The following is a 19,932-nucleotide window of genomic DNA, read 5'->3' as shown; positions in this document are numbered from 1 at the left end:
ACAAAAAAAATTGTAATTTGAAGTTGGAGGAAAGTTTTGGAAAATGTTTTCCTGGGAAGTCAGAAAATGAGTTGATTTGGAAAACATTATCCTTCGTACCAAACACACCCAATATTTGTACTTGTATTCATTCCTTTAATGTTCTGACCAATGGATCCCCTAAGGGACAAATTTTGTGTGAAAGAAGCACCATGTTATGTCAAGAATGATGTCCCAAATTTCAGGTCTCCTGAGCTAACAGTAGTATGATGTTTCAAGCAGGATTATTCCTTATAACTACTAACTCTAAGGAACAATGGAGAAAACCATGCATCAGTAAAAAATAAACTTTCTTGGCATATTTTCATGTGGATACTTGTCATTTCCTGGCATATATGCATGTATGGTCAATTCATCACGGTGTGAGACAAATTCATAAAAGGCAGGTTCACATGTATAAGGGTGGGTGAAGTTGACAAAGACATGTAAAAGCAAAAAGGTGAAGTTGACAGAGAGCTACTTACAAACCCCCATCCATTTTTTGTGAATTCTTGACCCAGAATACTGAATTGGCAACGCGATGAGAGGAAAAGCTCCATATATGCACGCTCATCTACCACTGCTGCAACACCACCACGGCTAGGACCATCTTTTAAAGCTTTAGCATAATCTTCAGGGAGGTTAAGAGGAACAAGTCTAGATTCATCAATGCGAAGTTCTTGAATCAGATAGTTACGGGCAAATGAACCCAACTGATAACCAATGGGTTCCTTTGTATTTACTAAACTTTCAATTCCGGTAATTGGGGAAGAAAGTTTCTGCACTGTAAGAATTGAGGTGAGACTGGCCGTATAGCTTGAGTTTATTATCAAAACCACAAATAGCCATATAAGAAGGACAATACGGCCAAAGGTGCTGACAGTGTTTTCTCCTGCATACAAAAGTGTTTTTTTTTTGTTATAGAAGTTCATTCAAAGGGTAGTACACAAGTAACTCAACCAGCATAGGTTACTTACTCTGGGCAGTAAAGAGAGTTGAAAAACTGAACCTGCAAAAGAGTTTTACATAGAAAGGGTCAAGAGTTTGATATTCTGCAAAGTGAAATTTGGCAAGTGGAAACTACAAGGTGTGGGCGAAGGTCAAGGAAGAGCGAACAATATATGACATACTCTTTCATCAGGTAAATATATACTAATTTAGTAATGTTTTGCCAACTCACCATAAAACAGTGACAATCTGTTTACTCGGAGGTCCACGAAAATCATCATTCAATCTGTGTTCCAAAATCCAAATTACAGTGCCCACAATTAAGAAAAAACACCAGTGACACACCACATCCTAGGAGTAAATGGACTGAGAAAAGCCCAAGCATTAGAATTCTGCTCCTTAACTGTTGCCACTACAACTAACCCAGATTCAATGTACGGTTGAGTGAAATCAACCATTTTTGTTCGATTAGTTGTAATTGCTATGTCACCTATGGCTGCATCATAAACCTGAAATAAGAGATCAAGTAGATACAGTTAGAAAGCACATTGTTCAAATGACACTACATCAGGAACCTAGTAGTCTTATACTCACTCCTGCTGTGATTAGGCGTACTAGCTCTGTATCATCTGGATTGTTATGACCATCGCCAAAGGCAACTAGCTTGTAAGGGACAGCATAAGGCAATAAGTCTATGGCAGTAGTGAAGACTTCAATACAGTATCCTCTGAATGAGTCAACGCCTGGTACCTTTCCAACAAATTCACGAAAGCTAGCTCGGTTAGGGACTCCAATTTTCAGTTGTCTCCCATTGTTTGGAAAAACCCATCCACGAGGTTTTTCCGTTATTTGTCCAGGCCAGATTATACTATGTAGCTGTTGATTTGAAGAGGAACGATTTGCCGGCTTAGAGTACAGTGTTTCGGGAGGCACAATTGATAAACCAGAGTATTCAGACCAATAACCAACTTTCCTAAAACCTGTACCAACCACATTAATGACTTCAAAAGTAGGGCGGAAGAGTTCCTTATCAGAAGTGAAAGTAAATGGTCCTGTTACACCTGTCATATTAACCTTAAAAATGCTGTCTCGCAATATATTCCCTCCATTAAAGATGCTCATAGAATCAAGATTCATACTTCCACTATCCAGTTCAGTTAGCCTTGGATCCTTAGAAAATGAAACATTTCCACCCTGGTTAAAGAATTCATTGATGGCACGAGCAAGTAGCCACACAGTATCATAAGCATAGAGCGCATAAGTGGACATTCCTGAAGATCCAGTAAGTCCTGCCTTCCTTGTCAAATTGCTCCACTGTGAGACAAACTTCTGTTTCAATTCTGAACCTGGAGTGTGTATACGCAAGGTGATAGCCCCTTCAAGGTTCTCTTTTTCATCCGAAGAAAGGGGACTACCAGCATCAAGGATAGTTGAGAGCCAATTTGTAGCAATCCACACATATCCTTTATCTATCATCCCCAAATACCGTGCCATAGAGAATATCTCCAGACCCTTTGTAGGATAAGTGTGAACAATCATTATTCGTGATTCCCTCAAAGCAACCTGAACCAAAACATCCCGGGCATCATCCAATGTTGCTCCAGGTTTCATAGCTGCTTTGTAAGAGATCGAACATCGTCTCTTGGCCAGCTGATCTGCTAATGCAGCTATACCATTTCTTCCAAAATCATCATCAATATATATAGCAATCACTTCTCTCCATTCATAGTACTCAACCATTTCAGCTATCGCTTCCATTTGAAACTTATCACTTGGGGAAGTTCTAACAAAAAACGGGTACTGAAGCGAAGAAAGAGAGGGGTCTGTGGCTGCAAATGATAATAGAGGGACCTGCAGCTCATTCGCAATGTTTGATACCACATGAGCTATAACAGAAGATTGGGGGCCAACAATGGCCACAGTATCCGTCTCCATGAAACGGATAGCTGTAATAAAAACCAAACAATTTACATAAAACTCAAAGAGCAAGAACAGAATTATAGAAACAATGAAAATGCTATCCACAAAAGTAACAAAATTACAGATATTTGCAAAGGGCTAGCTTACCCTCAACTATTCCAAGAAATCCACTGCCATTACTATCCAATGTTATCATATTCAGCTTAGTTCCTCCAATAACATCTGGATTGGAATTTATATCTTCAACGGCAGCTTCCGCAGCGACTTTAGTAATTTTCCCAACCAGTGTATTGAAAGACAGCATACACCCAATGTTCACAACTTTAGGCCTTGCAGAAAGAGTTGAATTAACCCCCTCTGAAGAATACCCATTGTAGATAACTATCAAAATCAATGTCCAGAATAGTCTCATAGTGAACTTGGGTACAAAATGTGCAATCTTGACACTGCTAGGCACAGATAGGAAAAATTTAGTAAATATACATTAACAGAAAGTATACTTAGTAAGCAGTAACATCAAGAATTCAAAACACATAATAGTTCAGTCAAAGCATATTACAAAAAAGGGGGATTAAGGAAGAAAGGGGTAGCCTCAATTTCACACTAGAAGGACATGAACAGTAATTTTCCCACCCAGAGTGTGAAATGAGCCATATTTCATTCGAAGATAATGGAGCAGACAAAAAGAATATTAAAACTCTGAAAAGAGCAGAACAGAATCTTGAGAAAATATGGATTGAGTATTGGATAGGGACAATTTACTTACAGAACATCAAACCGCCATGACAAAGGGGGAAAATAAAGAACAAGAAGCAGAAGGAAAAGGAAACAAAGCTGTAGTTTTCTTTAGTGGGGTATCTGCTTCTGCTCTTCCCCACTAATAAAGCATAAAGGGCAAAGCAAATAAGTGCAAATATTGAAATCTTGAGTTTCAGCAAGAAAAAAATATGAACTTTTCTACTTTTATGAATTCAAAATTCAAATAATCAATCAACCGAGCTAACTGGATTTTTTTCACCTAGTTCATATATGACTTACAAAATCTGAATTTGCTATTTTTGGTTGGAACTAAAAGATGATTGAATAGTGAACCCACTCAGGTATCATTGCCAAGAAAATAGGACAAAAAAAGTGTTGTTTCTGTAGCACAAATACCCATCAGAGTTGTACTGCATTGATAAATACTTCTTCCTTCAAAAAATTTAGATTTGAGAGTCCTCGAGTATAAAGCCGTATTTATTAAGAAGCATTTTACCTCACAATATGAGACTTCCAATATAAATTCGAATTTAGTTGAGCTAAATATGAACACAGAAGACTGAATGAAAAAATTTTTGTAGCAAAAACACATGAAAAATGTGCGTCTTTGTGTATGCTAAAGAATACGTGTGACAGTAGATAATGGTATAAAATGTTCACTTTCTTCCAACTTCCATTATTATTATATATAATTTGGACTTGCCCACTAAGCTATGTGCCCAAAAGGAAGTTATAAACATCCTTAATGACTCTGCATTCTTATTGAAGTTTAACTATTTATTAAAAATTTATCGGATTATTTTGGAATTTCAAAAAAAGAAATACGAGTACGTGTTTATTATAAGCTTGTTAATCAATTTTAAATGATTTTTCTTACTATTGTAAGACATAATCAATGTCGCGGTTGTATAATTGTTCCCAAACTACTTACTATACTATAGTCGGGAACTTAGAATGTGGATCCTTGTGTCATGGGGCATAACCTCCACACTTTTGATCGAGTTTGATGAAATAAGATTAAAGGTCCAACAAATTTCTCTACCACTCTGTCGAGATAGTATGACTAATATTTTTACATAGTATTATTTGCTTAAAATATCATATGCAGTCTTATTCAAAGTTTACCAATTTTAAAATCTATTACTCTTTCTTTTTGACCGGCCTTCATATGTTCATCAGCCCGTGTTCATTAACCTGTCTTTTGTCACGAATATCACAATCTATCTTCTAACTTGTTATTTTCAACAAATCAATGGCTAACGATAGCTAGAATATTTATAAACAAAAAAGTTAGTAAAGAAAAAGGAGCTTGGCTTAGACTTATGTGGCTTAGGTCAACACCTGAGGTCCCCATGCATTGGCTAATGGCCCGATTTGGAATATGTTGTCGGTATGTATGCATCAAATCATATAAATTTGTTAATTATTAATAAGATTTTATAAAATAAACTTTATGCATAAATATGTATCATATATTTATTAACTTGATATAAATATTGATACAGATAAATTTTCATGAAAATGAGCAGCCTCTTCGTCTCTTTTTATATGTGTTTGTTTTTTTATATTTGGACATTTTGAATATATCCAACACAATTTTTCATTAAATTTTCTATAAGTGGTCCTGCTCCAAAGTGATCATCGTGCCTACTACATGGACACTTCTTTTTGTTCAGAGTTGGGTTTAACATTAAATAACTCAATTATTCGTATTTTTGTCGGTACGTATTTGATGTCATGTTCATTTTAATTTTTTAAGTGATTATTTAATTAATGATTATTTTTTTTTAAAAAAATTATCAATAAAATAAACAAAATGTATAACTTCTACATGATAAACATTAATTGAGTGATGATATTATTAAATCAATTTCTTTTCACCCATTGAAATTTTTGATTGGGAGTAAAAAAAATAAACAAACAATTGTCATATCTACATAAAGTATCATTCTTTTTGGGAAAAGGTCAAAAGTGTACTACTACCTACTCCATTGAGATAGTTTTTTTTTATTGTTCGACTAATTCGAATTGTATTGAATAGTCAGATTGATTTGAATTTGTTTTTGATAGAGGCCCATTTCTGGGATAGCGCTCTTTACTCAAATATTTTTTCATACGCAAAATTTGAATCCGAAACCTATTATTAAAGGAGAAGAAGCCTTGAAACCACATCCTTGGTTAATCATTGAGATAGATTGGCCACAAATGTTCTGCATAATATGGGGTTTTAAATATTTTCCACTTGCATTTCTTTAACCATTAATTAATCTTTACCACTTGTATTAATTTAATAAAAACCTGCTATTTATATTAAATTAATTAATAAATGTATAACATGTGTCATTTATATATAACTTAATTATAATTAATTACTGTATATTTGTATTTAGTTGATTATTTAACTACGATTACTTAATACAAATTATAGAAGAAGATCTCTTATTAATTTGACATGCAATTTCTAAGAGGAGTAAGAGAAGAAATACAAACACAATTGTCTAATGTATGGTTTAGAGAATTGTAGGGTAATATTTAGTGTTCTGAGAAATAATTTTATCTAACTTAAGTTAAGGTATACACATTTAATGATTTTTTTTGCTATTAATAGTAACACAATCTAGTTTTACCTTGATATTAGATACTATTCAATGTCTAATATCTTTCTCAAAGCATTACATTTAATATATTCAAAGGGTCCTATTATTTATTAACAGTGGATAACTATTGCCTGATAGAGGAAGTAATTAATTCTATCTCGATTTTATTAAAAAAACACAATTATTTTTAGAAATATGGATAACTAATGAAACGAAAATAGTGTAATTTGATATAAATATCGAGTATGAATAATTAGTTTCTTGTTAGTGGCAAAATACAAGGTTGTGGTCAACGAAAATACCAGCCATCCAATGAGAGTGCCACGTGTAACAAACCCAATCTCCCAATCGCCATAACCTAGAAAGCCGGCCATGAAAAAAGCTCAAAGCTGGGATCGCCACTCTATTATCCATATACATTCATCTAATCTCTTATTCTTGCAACTACACATTTACAAAATGTTTTGTTTCTTTACTTTTTTTGGTTTAATCAATCTTTGTTAATTTTTCCAGATCTTGTACCATTTGGGTAATCTCAAATCTTGGCATGTGGGTGACTTTGCTTCTTTCTCAATTTCAAAGAAGGGTCTGTCATACTCATTTTCTGCCTAAAAATGTGGGTTCTTGTGGTGTTACTGACCTGGGATCAAGAAACAGTCACACAGCTGTCCATGTGAAGAAAGAACATTTAATAATTAAACCATGAAAGCAAATGCACACTATTAAGGGATCTATTGATGGAGTGAATGAAAGAAATGATGGCTCCAGGCACCAATATGTCACCCTGTAATGGGGAAATTGAAAATGGGTTCTGTAAGGGAAATATGTCAGCAATTGAAGAAAATCAGGAAGTGTCTGATGGTTTGAGTCAGCCAAATGCAGGGAAACCACCAAGAAACCATCCAGGGATGAGGCATTGTATCAGCCAAGCAAGCTTGGGAGCTACTTCTGCATTGGTGAGTGGATCCCAATTTGGAAATTTCCTTTTTTTACATGATAGTTTGGTCTTATGCTTGCAGAACCTCAAGTTGTTTAATTATGTAGAAAAGAGCAAGTCTTTTGATTGCAAAATAGTATGTGTGATGTATGTTATGTACTGAAGTTATATCCTTTAGAAGGATTCTGTATCAATTGCTTGAGGGGTGATCTGTGAGGCTTGATCAGTACATTCCTATTGTGGAAATGAATTATTTGAAAAGCAAAAAGAGGAAAATTGGATCGGATATGCGCGGTGGTTCCTGTTGATTGTTTACTAGTGGCAATCCTAATTACTTGCTAATTAACAACAGTGCCTGCTTTTAAATCCTTGTTCTGGTGTATTGTTAGCAGTGAAAAGTAGATCCCAGTGCAGACATTGTTCTTCATTTCGATATTGAATAGCTTGATCTGCTCTAGTAAACCGTTAAAAGATTTTCTAATATCTTCCGACTGTTTCCCGCTTTTATGATTTTAATACCATGATGATTATGCCAACTCTGGCTTTGTAGGTCCATCATGATTTATAAGCTGTTGATGAACTTCCATTTATTGCATTACTCAAATTGCTTTTCATATATAAATTTGTGCACAATAACTGTTTCGCAAGCATATACAGTTGTAGGTTGTTAGCTGGAGAGGCTTTTTATCTGTCAGTGTGTGTTTAGTCTGCTTGCGAATTGAAAGTTGTATTTGTCTTATAAATCTGTAGGAACCAAATACAGTAATGCTTGGTCTCAAATCACCATCAAGTGACAATTGTGCATATGTCCCCATCTTTCGCTCGGGAAGCTACTCTGAGATGGGACCCAAACAGTACATGGAAGATGAACATATCCGTATTGATAATCTCCGGGAACAAGTTGATGAATCCAAAGGTCTTCTTTCACAAGGAGCATATTATGGTGTATGTAATTTCTTATTTGATTCAAACTATCAGTTTTTGAGGAGGGGCTGAAGTACTGCATACATTTGTTGAAAATTACATTATGTATGTGAAGGCAAAACAAGCTTTTTGGCTGATACAACCTGATGTCACTGGTGCTCTTTGAATGTCTTGTATTGAATTCTAGTACTAGTCATAAAATTTAAACATTCAGTATTTAAATTAGAAAGCTGAAAACTGAGCACTAGTATTATTTTTTAATATGCCACATTATTTTGATTTCAATGATTGTTATCTAGTTATTGGTAGTTGTATGATATCAACTAGAATGCGCCAACTTGAATAGTGAATTCCTTGGGTTTTGATGATATTACTTGTCTGATTGTTGTTTTTGTACTCCCAGGTGTTTGATGGGCACGGTGGCATTGATGCTGCATCATTCACTCAAAATAATCTCCTTAATTTTATTTTAGAGGATTCCCATTTCCCATCAATGGTTAAAAAAGCTGTCAGGAATGCTTTTCAGAAAGCCGATAATACGTTAGCAGATACGAAGTCTCTCGATAGTTCCTCTGGAACAACTGCTCTGATTGCACTTATTTTAGGAAGGTAAGATATTGATCTGCTTTTGTGTAGTTCAGTCCTAAGTTCCAATTCTTCGTATCCGAAGGGGGTAACAAGTACTGAAACCATCACTGTCCCTAATTATATTAATTTATGAATCTCTTGAAGTATTGTCTGTGTTTTGATCAAATAGTGGTAGAATCCCTTTGTACCAAAAAAATTGGAAGAGAAATTGATGATAGTCATCGTTTCTCCTCATATTGAACTAAATGCTGCTCATGTCTATATGTAGCCAAAAGATCAATTCACAGTAGTTGTTTGGTGTTGTTTGCTTCATTAGCTTTGTAAGGCAAATGTCGATGGCTCATGTTAGTCCAGTTTTACTTTTGGCATGTGGGTTTTGCAACTTTTCCAAGGAATTCTCCAAATTTTACTCTGTTTAGTATACAGATGACAAGGCTTTTATTTGATTCGAAAAGAGTATTTTAAACACATGCATAGGTCCTTATGTTGTTCAAAGTTCATGTCCGAGTAGATTGCATTACTGGTTTGAAATGTGTAAGTCTATCTCTTAAAAATGGTCTTCCTACTGATTTTGGCCTTCATACTACATTCCATATGGCATATCATTCCCATTTTTAGTTCAGATTTTCACTTATGAAGGCACATTCTACTTACGTTATTATTTGTTATATCAATATATAAATAGTATATACACACTTCCTTTTTGAAATGGCAACAACTCATTTATATGTTGTATCTTGTTGTAATACACAGGACCATGCTGATAGCTAATGCTGGGGACTCTCGAGCTGTACTAGGGAAGCGCGGAAGAGCAATTGAATTGTCAAAAGACCACAAACCAAACGCTACTTCTGAGAAGTTGAGAATTGAAAAACTAGGGGGCGTCATTTTTGATGGCTACCTCAATGGCCAACTGTCAGTTGCACGAGCTCTGGGTGACTGGCACATAAAGGGTGCCAAAGGTTCAAAGGGCCTGTTGATCTCTGACCCAGAGTTTGAAGAGGTAGTCCTGTCAGAAGAGGATGAATTCTTGATAATTGGCTGCGATGGCTTATGGGATGTCATGAGTAGCCAATATGCAGTAACAATCGTAAGAAAGGAGCTCATGCTGCATAATGATCCCGAGAAATGCTCAAAATTTCTTGTCAAAGAGGCACTGAAGCGTAACTGTTGTGATAATCTAACCGTTCTTGTAATCTGCTTCTCTCCTGATCCACCACCTCGAATTGAAATACCAAAAACTACAAGAAGGAGAAGTATATCAGCTGAAGGACTGGATCTCTTAAAGGGGGTGTTGAGTGACATATGAAGGAGAGTTCGGCAGCTGTTTGTACAGATATATCTTAGCATACACCATGGTCAGCAATTTTTCTGAGTTTCTGCTGGCCATGGTTCATATTGATTGTTGATGATGACGACAAATACGGAGCTCCTGTAACCTTGGAGTCTCCAAGAACTCAATGTTTGTCCTTTTGCTGTTACTATTCTTCAAATTATGTACTGATATCAATATAAGATACAAGATGCATTTATACCAAGACCATAAATCTATGAAATGAGGGGATTGTGTTTTCCTTCCCTCCAGAACTCAGAAGAAAAAGTTGAAAAGTTTCCTTTCTCTACAAAATGATTGTAAAGCTGAGCATTACTGGTGCAAATATGATGTAATGTGACTATGTATGAAAAGGGGAAACACTGATCTCTCTTCATTTTTGTTAAATAGCTTCTATGTTTGATCAACTTGCCAAAAGCACATGCATGACAAATCCCTCAAATCTACTCCCTTGTAACAATGGATCTTCCGTAAAAGCACGCACTTGAGTAATACAGAAGTGTGCCACTGATACACACTATTTTACTCGGACTCTTCATAAATGCCGACAAGTGCATATTTGATCCTTCCAAAATAAATTATTTCTATTTTGGACATTTCTTAGATTCGGTTGTAAACATTGAAATTTTGCGGACTCTACAAGAAGTGTTCAATTCAAATTGGAACTCTAGATGGTGTGTTCAATTTCAATTAGAATTCTTGGAGTCTACTCAACCCTAAACCTTAGTTTATGCCTACATAAAGGGTACTAAATTTCCTGAAAAGACATCTCAAAATATCCCATAAACTCTTGGGTATTTTTAAAGATCAAGATCTCGAATATTCCATTAGTTGATGAAATGTTCATATAGAGGTCAAATCTAAATCATCATAGTTCAAGAAATACGCCACTAAACTCTTGGGTATTTTTAAAGATCAAGATCTTGAATATTCCATAAGTTGATGGAATGTTCATATAGAGGTCAAATCTAAATCATCATAGTTCGAGAAATACGCCACTAACGACCCTCGAATCATGGATAAATCTTGGGAGAGTAGAATCAAGGGAGAAACAGAATTGTACCCGCATATTTATTAATATATTCATGTTTCTTCAAATTTTATTTGTGTGGTTTATTTATTTTCCATATGTTTAAAATTTGTTGCAAACAGCAGTTCAAATCCATTTTTTGTTTTAAAACAAATGGTTCTTGCAGATAAATATTACTCATAGTTTTTCTTTATATTTTAGTTGAACTATTAAAAACATTATTTGTCGATATAACTAGAATGCACGATTCTTATTAAGATAAACATTCTTTCACAACTTTTTAACCTAGTTTAAATTTTGGGACTAAATTTATCCAATGTTTAGTTGGAGCTTTGGAGGCATTAACTAAAATTGATATCAGGATCGATATAAAAAGCCGCTCATTGAAATAATAACCGGCAAATATTAATTTTAGGGAAAATTTTCAAAACAACAATATTTTAATTTTTAATGGGACTTCTTAGCAACAATTTCACTATTTATTTAAAATGTCAATATTTTAGTTTGTTAAGGGCTGAGTTATATATTTATTTATTTTGATTAATTTGAAAGAATACAAATAATTAATAACAAAATAGAGAAAATCATGGAACAGAAATTTTCAAAAAATATAAAAAATAATAATTAAAATTTAACGTCAGTTATGTTTTTGAGAGAGCATATGTTGCCATTTTTCTTTCTAGCATTTTTTCCCTTTGTTCTTAAGAATTTCAAATTTTTTTTTTTAAACAATAGTTTGTATTTTATATCTTATATGAGTGGAAGTGTTGGAAAATTTCTAATGCTCTTTGTTTTGAATATTTAAATGTTTGAACTTCTTTGAATATGTGTTCATCCGAAATGTATTCGAATACATAATGATATGTATAACTAATTTAAAATATAAAAATTGTTGGTATTGATTTATGATGAATACAACTCTTTGACATTCTAGTTCAAGTACAGAAATAAAGGCAGTTGTGAAGTATATACCAAAATATAAATACAAATTAGTTGTAAATCGAAATGATATTGAAAAATATGCGATGAATACATAATACATAGAATAAGTTGTATTCAAAATAAATTGTATTTATATTTCAAAATCCAGTTTTGATATATTATTATTTCATTTTAAATTTGCAGAAAGTATTTTCTGGCTCAGTTTTTATTTCAAATATTAGGTTGTATTTCAATATCATTTTGTATATCAAACGCAGAATGAATACCAATAATTTTGTATTCCCCTTCATGTGATGTATTCGTCGCACAATTTTATATATTATGTATTCATAAAAATTATATTGCTTTAGCCAAATAAAATACAAAATATGTCTTACTAAGTTAGTATATCAAAAATCAGGTTGTATTTCAGTATGATTTTGTATTTCAAACGAAAAAATGAATACCAATAAGTTTCTATTTCCCTTCTTATAATGTATTCGTCACAATTCTATAAATTATGTATTCAATCATAATGTATAGAATTGTGACAAATACATTATATACCTATTTGAATGACTACAAACTAAAAAAGAAATACAATGTTTTAAAATAAAAATACAAATGATGAGTAAAAGAAAAACAATTGACTAACAGAAATTAATATGAATACAATTTTGCAGACTCCTCCTCCTCCTTCTTATTCTTCTTCTCATCCTCCTCCTCCTCCTCCTCCTCCTTCTTATTCTTCTTCTACTTCTTCTTCTTATGCTATGTTCTTTTTCTCGATTTTTTTCATCAAAAACGAATCTGAATCTGTATTCACTTGTGCATTAGGTGATTTGATGATCATTTATATTGATGTTTGTAGGCTTTTGTTTCAAAATTGATAACGTTTGAGCATATATTGAGTTGGTTTAATCAAAATTAAAATTATAAATTTGAAAAATATTTTGTTGAACAACAAATAATAATCATGTCAACCTAACTCTTTATAGTGTTATTTTGAAAACATTACATGAACATAGCGAGATTATACAATTTTACAATATATACAAATTACAATACTTCTACACGTATTTATGTATTTAAAAACTCTAGCCCACACATACATACACATAATTGATCACACATACATACATTCATACACGTCTAGTTATGACCACATAATAAATATGTGCGATTTTTGGTTAGAATGAAATATTTTATGGTACCAAAACATGTATTTTGCTACCCTTTGAAATCAAAGCATCGTTATGTTTTGAAAATACTCTATGCCTTTAAATTTATGTGACTGATTTTTATTTGACACATAACTTTAGGAATAAAGAACACTCTTGAATCTTGTGCTTTTAATCTATAGATATGTAAAATATACTAAAATGTTCTATAATATTGTGATATTTTGTATAAGCGTGTAGCTGTCCCTTTCCATTTATACAAATGATTCCTTCTCTTTCTTCATAATTATTTACCTTATTTTCTCCTTAAATCCCTCAACACAAATTGATTTCAAAATTTGAAAATTTCAGTTCTTCCCTCTCAAATCGGCCTTCCTAATTTTTAGGGCAATTGTTATGCAGTTAAGTTTCTTCCTTTTTTGTGGTTTCATTCTTATCCTTTTGATTTGAATTTGTATATGACTGCAATTTCATATGATTTTTCATAATTATAATTAGATACAATCAAAATTATGGATGAAGAAACATCCAAAATAGCTTTGGAATATATTATGACAAATATATAAGTACAAATCAGCTGTGAATTATACATATACATATATTTAAGTACAAATCAATTGTCACTACTCCTTTTATACAATTATAGACGAAAATAGCTCATTGATACAAAAAATAATTTCACATAATAAACAATTATCAATCAATTATACATATACAAACACTAATTCCACCAATAAAATAGAATATGTGAATTCTAAATATACAAAATATACAAATATAAATCAGTTGTCAGTGTCACTACTCATTTTATACAATTACAAATGTAAATAGCTAATTTATACGGACTCTAATTCCACATAAACTACAGTCACCAATCAATTATACATATACAAACACTAATTCCACCAAAAATAAAACAAACCTATACATATACAAAATATACAAATACAACAACATTTGAAGAATCTGTTTATACAATTATGTACGAAAATAACTAATTTATACAAACATTGATTCCACATAAACTACAATCATCAATGAATTGAACCAATCAATAATAATTTATACAATAACAAATAGAAATCAATTTATACATTTACGGAAAGAAGGAAAGTCATGTTTGGTATTGTTCCATGAATTAAGGGATTGTTTACCTTATTCTAATTGAAATTATCATCATTATCTTTTAAAAAGTTTGAATTTTCGTTTTGTATAAATACCAAATAATAGCGAATTATACAAATACGCTTGCCTATAACAAAATTATAGCTACAACATGTAAATATGTAAACTATAGCTAAGAAGCCTAATTAAGTTTATTCTTGTGGCAATACGTGAAATTTACTCTTTTTATTTTGGGAAAATTGTACATAATGGCAAACTATTAGTTCAAATTAAATGGTATAATCACACTTTGATTTAATTGTGTCCTGTAGCAAACTGTTTGCCCGCGCCTCTCTCTCTCAAACTCTCGCTCGCCACTCTCCTCTCTCGCTCACTCCCTCTGTGCTCGCCTCTCTCGCTTTATACAACAGAAGTGTATAAATTGCATTTTTGTTTGTATAAAACGAGAGAAAATTGAATATACACATGCAAATACATATATATTCGTCCTATACACTTATAATTATACAATAAAAATATTCCCCTGCCCAGTTCTCTTTTGCATTTCTCTTTTTCTCGTTTTATACAACAGAATTGTATAAATTGTGTTTCTGTTTGTATAAAGCGCGAGAAAATTGTATATACACATGCAAATACATATATATTCGTCCTATACACTTATAATTATACAATAAAAATATTCCCCTGCCCAGTTCTCTTTTGCATTTCTCTTTTTCTCGTTTTATACAACAGAATTGTATAAATTGTGTTTCTGTTTGTATAAAGCGCGAGAAAATTGTATATACACATGCAAATACATATATATTCGTCCTATACACTTATAATTATACAATAAAAATATTCCCCTGCCCAGTTCTCTTTTGCATTTCTCTTTTTCTCGTTTTATACAACAGAATTGTATAAATTGTGTTTCTGTTTGTATAAAGCGCGAGAAAATTGTATATACACATGCAAATACATATATATTCGTCCTATACACTTATAATTATACAATAAAAATATTTCCCTGCCCAGTTTTATGTTTGTATAATGTATAATTTATGTTTGTATAAAGCGAAAGAGAGCGATTTTTTATATACAAATATTTTTGTCAACGATTTATACAAACGAGAGGCTAACAACAATTTATACAAATGGCCTGCCAGCGAAATTATACAATTCTGAAGAGGAGCCAACAAATTATACAATTGCTTCCTTTTGTATATATGTATAGCGAAATAGACAGCTTTCAATTGTATATGTATAGCGAATTATACATATATATGTTTGATATGGAGTGCAATTATGCAAACTTTGTTATAACATACAAATATGATTTTTTTGTTTGCTATATGTGAAAGTTGCTCTTTTATTTTTCAAAAAAGCGTTATTTGAGCCCAAAGCAATACCCATAAGCCCAAGCCCAAATTCTTAGCCCTTACCCGTTTGCCACTTACCACCCGGTTTCTCTATCTCTGTCTCTCTCGATCCCGGCGAAATCAAAGTGTAGAATATCAGGCAACCGGCAGCTCATTTCCACTGGTAATTATTTGTTCTTCCTTCTCCTGTTCCTTTTCTTATCAATAATCTCGCAGAAACTCAAAAATATGCATTATCGTATCAATTTTTTCTGGTATAATAGCTTATTTCTGATTTTTTTTTTGTAGTAGTTTCTACTGTAATACAGCACCGCCTTATTCCTTCCATGAAAATTTATCTTATCTATTAAAATTATTGTTATATTTTCATTTTAGAGTGAAACAGATGAAGTGCTCACTATATTCCTAATGTTCCTTTTGCAAAATGATCTTATTTTATGATCTAAATGAAAAGTGTAAGCACTGGCATGATTCATGAAGAAATAGAGAAAAGAGAAGAGTGAGGAATACAAACAGAAATAGCTTGAGATGTTTAGCTTTTACGGTCGGAAACTTCTTTTTTTCAAATGATCATATGGGATATCAGATCCTATTTGTGGGATTTCACTGGGTATGTTGTTGTTATCATGTTGTGAACCAAGTGATCATCCAATTGGTGGATTATTTAGTTTGATTTACTACCTCAGTTCAGCAGGCAGAGTATTAGTGATGGAATTTCGTAGATGCCTTTAACTAGAACCCGAGTGCCTAAATGTCAGAAGTAAGGAGATGGAAAATTGGATTCCTAAACCCCTTGATTTTCCAATACATATGTTTGAGCAAAGGAGAAAATCCCATAAAGTTCCGTCTTTGTTGTGTTGCTCTCGTAAAGTTACTTTTTTTTTGTTCCGTCGTTCCTATTTCCTGCCTCTTAGCTTCTCCCTCCTTTTTTTTGGTAGTGCTGTCTTTTCTTCTTGAAACAATTTTTTTAATGTCCTCTAGTTCATCATATCTTACATGAAATATTATACCATTTCACCCAGCAAAGGGGAAAAGATGAGAATCTGCTTCTTCAATTGATTAAATTTCCAATATGTTAACCCTTCAGGGGTGGCCCAGTGGTTTGAGCTTGGGATTTCCATGTTGGAGGTCTCAAGTTTGATACCCCTTGCCAATGAAAGCAAGGGATTTGCCTTCTGGGTCGAGCTCGTCGCACCAGGCTTGCCTAGTGCGGGTTACCTCTCCTATGTGGTTTGCGAGCTATTGCATAGGAGCAGGGGTTTTACCCTGTGCACACCCAAAGGGTAGCGGCTGCGGGTTTCCCTTGTTATTAAAAATAAAAAAATTCCAATATGTTCATTTTGATTAATAGGTCTCGTACATGAAATCATTTCCAATAGTATTCACTATTTGATATCTGGTAATGGCATTGATTTTGCTGATCTGTTGGTCCCTTGAAGAACAATTTGACAGTGTCATTCTCTCACACATGAGTGTTTGGATTTCATTTAATTATGTTTGTTGCTCTCGTCTGTTTCTTTCTTTTTGAGCATTCTGTACTTTTATGAAGCCATTTTCTGCAAAATAGTGTGACCATATGGTAAATGGTAATTAGTTTTTTCAGTTTGCTTTTTTACAGTAGAAAGTGAGGAAAGAAAACCAATTTAAACAGTAAGAAAATATTGAAACCATGTATACCAGGATTTCCAAGACTTAGAAATATGAAAATGATATGTTTCGTTGTACACCAGTTACATTGAACAATGTGAAAGCATTTGGAGCTGTTGAAAATTTCACATTCTAGTATGTGTTTTCCTTGCTAAACTGGACTTTACTGCTGCAGTTCATGGTGAGAAATTCACATTCTAATACGTGCTGTCTTTGCTCCAGTTTTAGCTGATGGGATTTGGGAATAGAGGAATCGTTGCTGACAAATGGTCAGGAAGGCTTTTATGGGTCTGTGCAATTGGAAGTGCTGTTGGTATACCATCAATCTCCTTTGATTTTTTCTTGAGATTTTTCTCTCTAGACAAGCAATGGTTATTTTTAGCCTGTACTGGACTGGCAGAAAGTCAACAACTAACAAATTAGCTAGTATGCCAAGACTTAATTAATAATGTAATACATATGAAATCTCCTCAACGAAGCTCTTTATTAACCTAGAAGTACCTAGTGACTGCCAACTGCTTACCGTATTCATCCAAAAATATTGCATGTAGTGGTGTTCATCAACTTATGGTATTGGTTAAAATTCTAAAGGTGTTTGCTCTATAGGAAAAGAGCTTATAGAAAAAAAATCACATGAGCTTCAGAAAAGTTATTGGCTAGAAGAAACTCTACATCTCCACCAGTTCAAACATAGAGATCTTCCGAGTCAAGTGAAAACTTGTTCCTTGATGCAGTATGTTATAATTTTGTTTTAATTTTTTCTTACATTTGGAATAACTAATTCTCAACCATCTTTGTGCAAACTAGAATTTATTAACTGAGAAGTATGATAAACGCTGAACCAAAAACCCCACTAGGCGAATGGATCAACTCATCACCTTTTATAGTGATCATCAAAGTTTGATCATAATTCATTATCATTACTCATATACTGTAGATTTTGATTCACATGCCAATTTTTAGGTTCTTTTAGTTCCAGAACGCTTTGAGGGGTGCCATGGGACATTATGGGGTATGGATTGTTGAGATGATCTACTTCCATTCTCAGTATGCGCAATGACTCTCTTGACAAATGAAAATTTATGAATAGTTTAATGATACATCAAGATTTTGGATATATCTATGTGTTTACTGTGACCAATCTCTGCTGAGTGCTTAAATTATTTTTAGCTCTTCTGTTTGAATACTTGATGTTGTTCTTTATCTGTATCTTGCTTGTTAGGCTTCTATATGGTTGCTGTGGAAAGACAAACTCAGAATAGAGCAAAAATGATGGCTGAAGCACTGGCGGATGCAGGATCAAGTATAGATGCCAGTGAGAAAAGCTGAATATCATGGGACTTATGGTAATGCTATACATTTTCATTAGGCATCTTTTCTTATCGTTTGGTAGTCTGAGTCATGCTCTGGAAACTATTCTGTTGTAATAATTACTCGCGATCCTCATAAACGGAAAGACATTGCTGAACAAATATTCGAGTTGGGAAATATGTATAATTGAAGTTAAGGACTTAGATTTAGAAGAAATTTAATTTGATTAATACTGAAGAAGGCTAGCTAGCTTTTGCTTCGATGAAATTGATATTAGAGTTCACGAGTTTATATCGTGTGTACAGTGGAAGAAGTGTTACAATGGACAAGTAAATAAATGGAGTTGGTAGCCTTTATGTATACCAGGGATTTCCAAAACTTGGCAAAAAATATTGAGAACTATGACTAATTTGGGGCAAATATGTTTGCAACTATTTCTTTCCTCCTTGCATATTTCTTTGAATTCACATGTCAAACATCTTCAAGTATAAATGTTATATGCAAACCTGCAGAAGTATCAACACCAACTTCACTTCGTATTGTTTTGCGACTTCACTATGGTGGTTATTGTTTATCCAAACCCAAATGTCCTCTAGCAGGCATTGAAGATGATGTTGATATTAGAAGACTTGGGGAAGTTGCGGAAGAAATAGAGGCACAGGGTCGAAGGAGAGGAGTACCAATACGACTTGAAGTGTTAATGAATGATGATCCTCTGTGACAGTTGTTGGTGGCTGTAACTGAATTTCTGTACCTGCACCATGCACTGTTCGAGGGCTATCAACCAACTGGTCATGATCATATTCCTCGAGTGACATTACGGTGCTTGTATCAGTGTGCACAGTTGAATCATCTGGGAACGAACGTACGCATCCTCCTTTTTCTTCTTGCTGCCTTTCCCCATCCATGGATCGTTTCTCTTATTCTCTGTGGAATCAATGCAGCCTTATAGTTTGTACCCATCTGCAAAGAGGCAATATAATATGTTCAAAGCTTTGTTGTCGGAAAATATTACTAATATCTACAATCTCATTCAATAGTCCGATTCACGAGTTTACTGTGGAAGTGCAACATGTTGAAGTAGTCTATGATCTCTGGACATACCGTTGACGGTTTAAAGTAGACGACATTTAAGAATGGAATAGCCTGTACATGATTTTTAACAATATACCTAAAGAGAAGGGAAAAAATAAAGCCCCTTCCATTTCCCCTACGCCATCGTCCTCATTTACCTCACCCAACCCACTCCAGTCTCCCATCTATTGGTGTTTGTTTGTCATGAACAAGAAGGGGAAAGAGAACTAGAAAATTTGAGACATGTCATCCATAACCTTA

The 19,932-nt window shown here is 33.5% G+C and overlaps 2 protein-coding genes and 1 long non-coding RNA gene across 6 annotated transcripts in view; 2 read left to right on the top strand and 1 right to left on the bottom strand.

The window, feature by feature from the left end:
• Positions 1-3,916, bottom strand: part of LOC102578371 (glutamate receptor 3.6-like) — a 5,275-nt gene extending 1,359 nt beyond the window's left edge. The window contains 7 exon segments of the mRNA XM_015305266.1: positions 504-910; positions 996-1,027; positions 1,199-1,295; positions 1,298-1,475; positions 1,561-2,912; positions 3,034-3,332; positions 3,653-3,916. Of these exon segments, the coding sequence (XP_015160752.1) occupies positions 504-910; positions 996-1,027; positions 1,199-1,295; positions 1,298-1,475; positions 1,561-2,912; positions 3,034-3,298 (2,331 nt within the window). The 5' untranslated portion in view covers positions 3,299-3,332; positions 3,653-3,916.
• Positions 3,917-6,518: 2,602 nt separating this feature from the next.
• LOC102604344 (probable protein phosphatase 2C 47) lies at positions 6,519-10,413 on the top strand. The gene is made up of 4 exons (XM_006340807.2): positions 6,519-7,198; positions 7,930-8,124; positions 8,507-8,712; positions 9,445-10,413. The coding sequence occupies exons 1-4, from the start codon at positions 6,989-6,991 to the stop codon at positions 9,998-10,000; spliced, it is 1,167 nt and encodes a 388-aa protein (XP_006340869.1). The 5' UTR covers positions 6,519-6,988; the 3' UTR covers positions 10,001-10,413.
• A 5,275-nt stretch (positions 10,414-15,688) lies between these two features.
• On the top strand, positions 15,689-19,687 carry LOC102603789 (uncharacterized). Of its 4 annotated transcripts, none has more exons than XR_366808.2 (4): positions 15,689-15,802; positions 17,509-17,599; positions 18,509-18,632; positions 19,197-19,687. It is a non-coding gene; the product is annotated as an uncharacterized lncRNA (long non-coding RNA). The 4 variants fall into 4 exon arrangements; XR_001472439.1 differs by having other exon boundaries at positions 19,194-19,687; XR_001472438.1 differs by having other exon boundaries at positions 19,110-19,197.
• Positions 19,688-19,932: the final 245 nt, after the last annotated feature.

Source organism: Solanum tuberosum, unplaced genomic scaffold (assembly GCF_000226075.1).
Source record: "Solanum tuberosum cultivar DM 1-3 516 R44 unplaced genomic scaffold, SolTub_3.0 scf00020, whole genome shotgun sequence".
NCBI lineage: Eukaryota > Viridiplantae > Streptophyta > Magnoliopsida > Solanales > Solanaceae > Solanum > Solanum tuberosum.
Note: the sequence above shows the minus strand (reverse complement) of the source record. Positions and strands in the feature narration are given on the sequence as shown.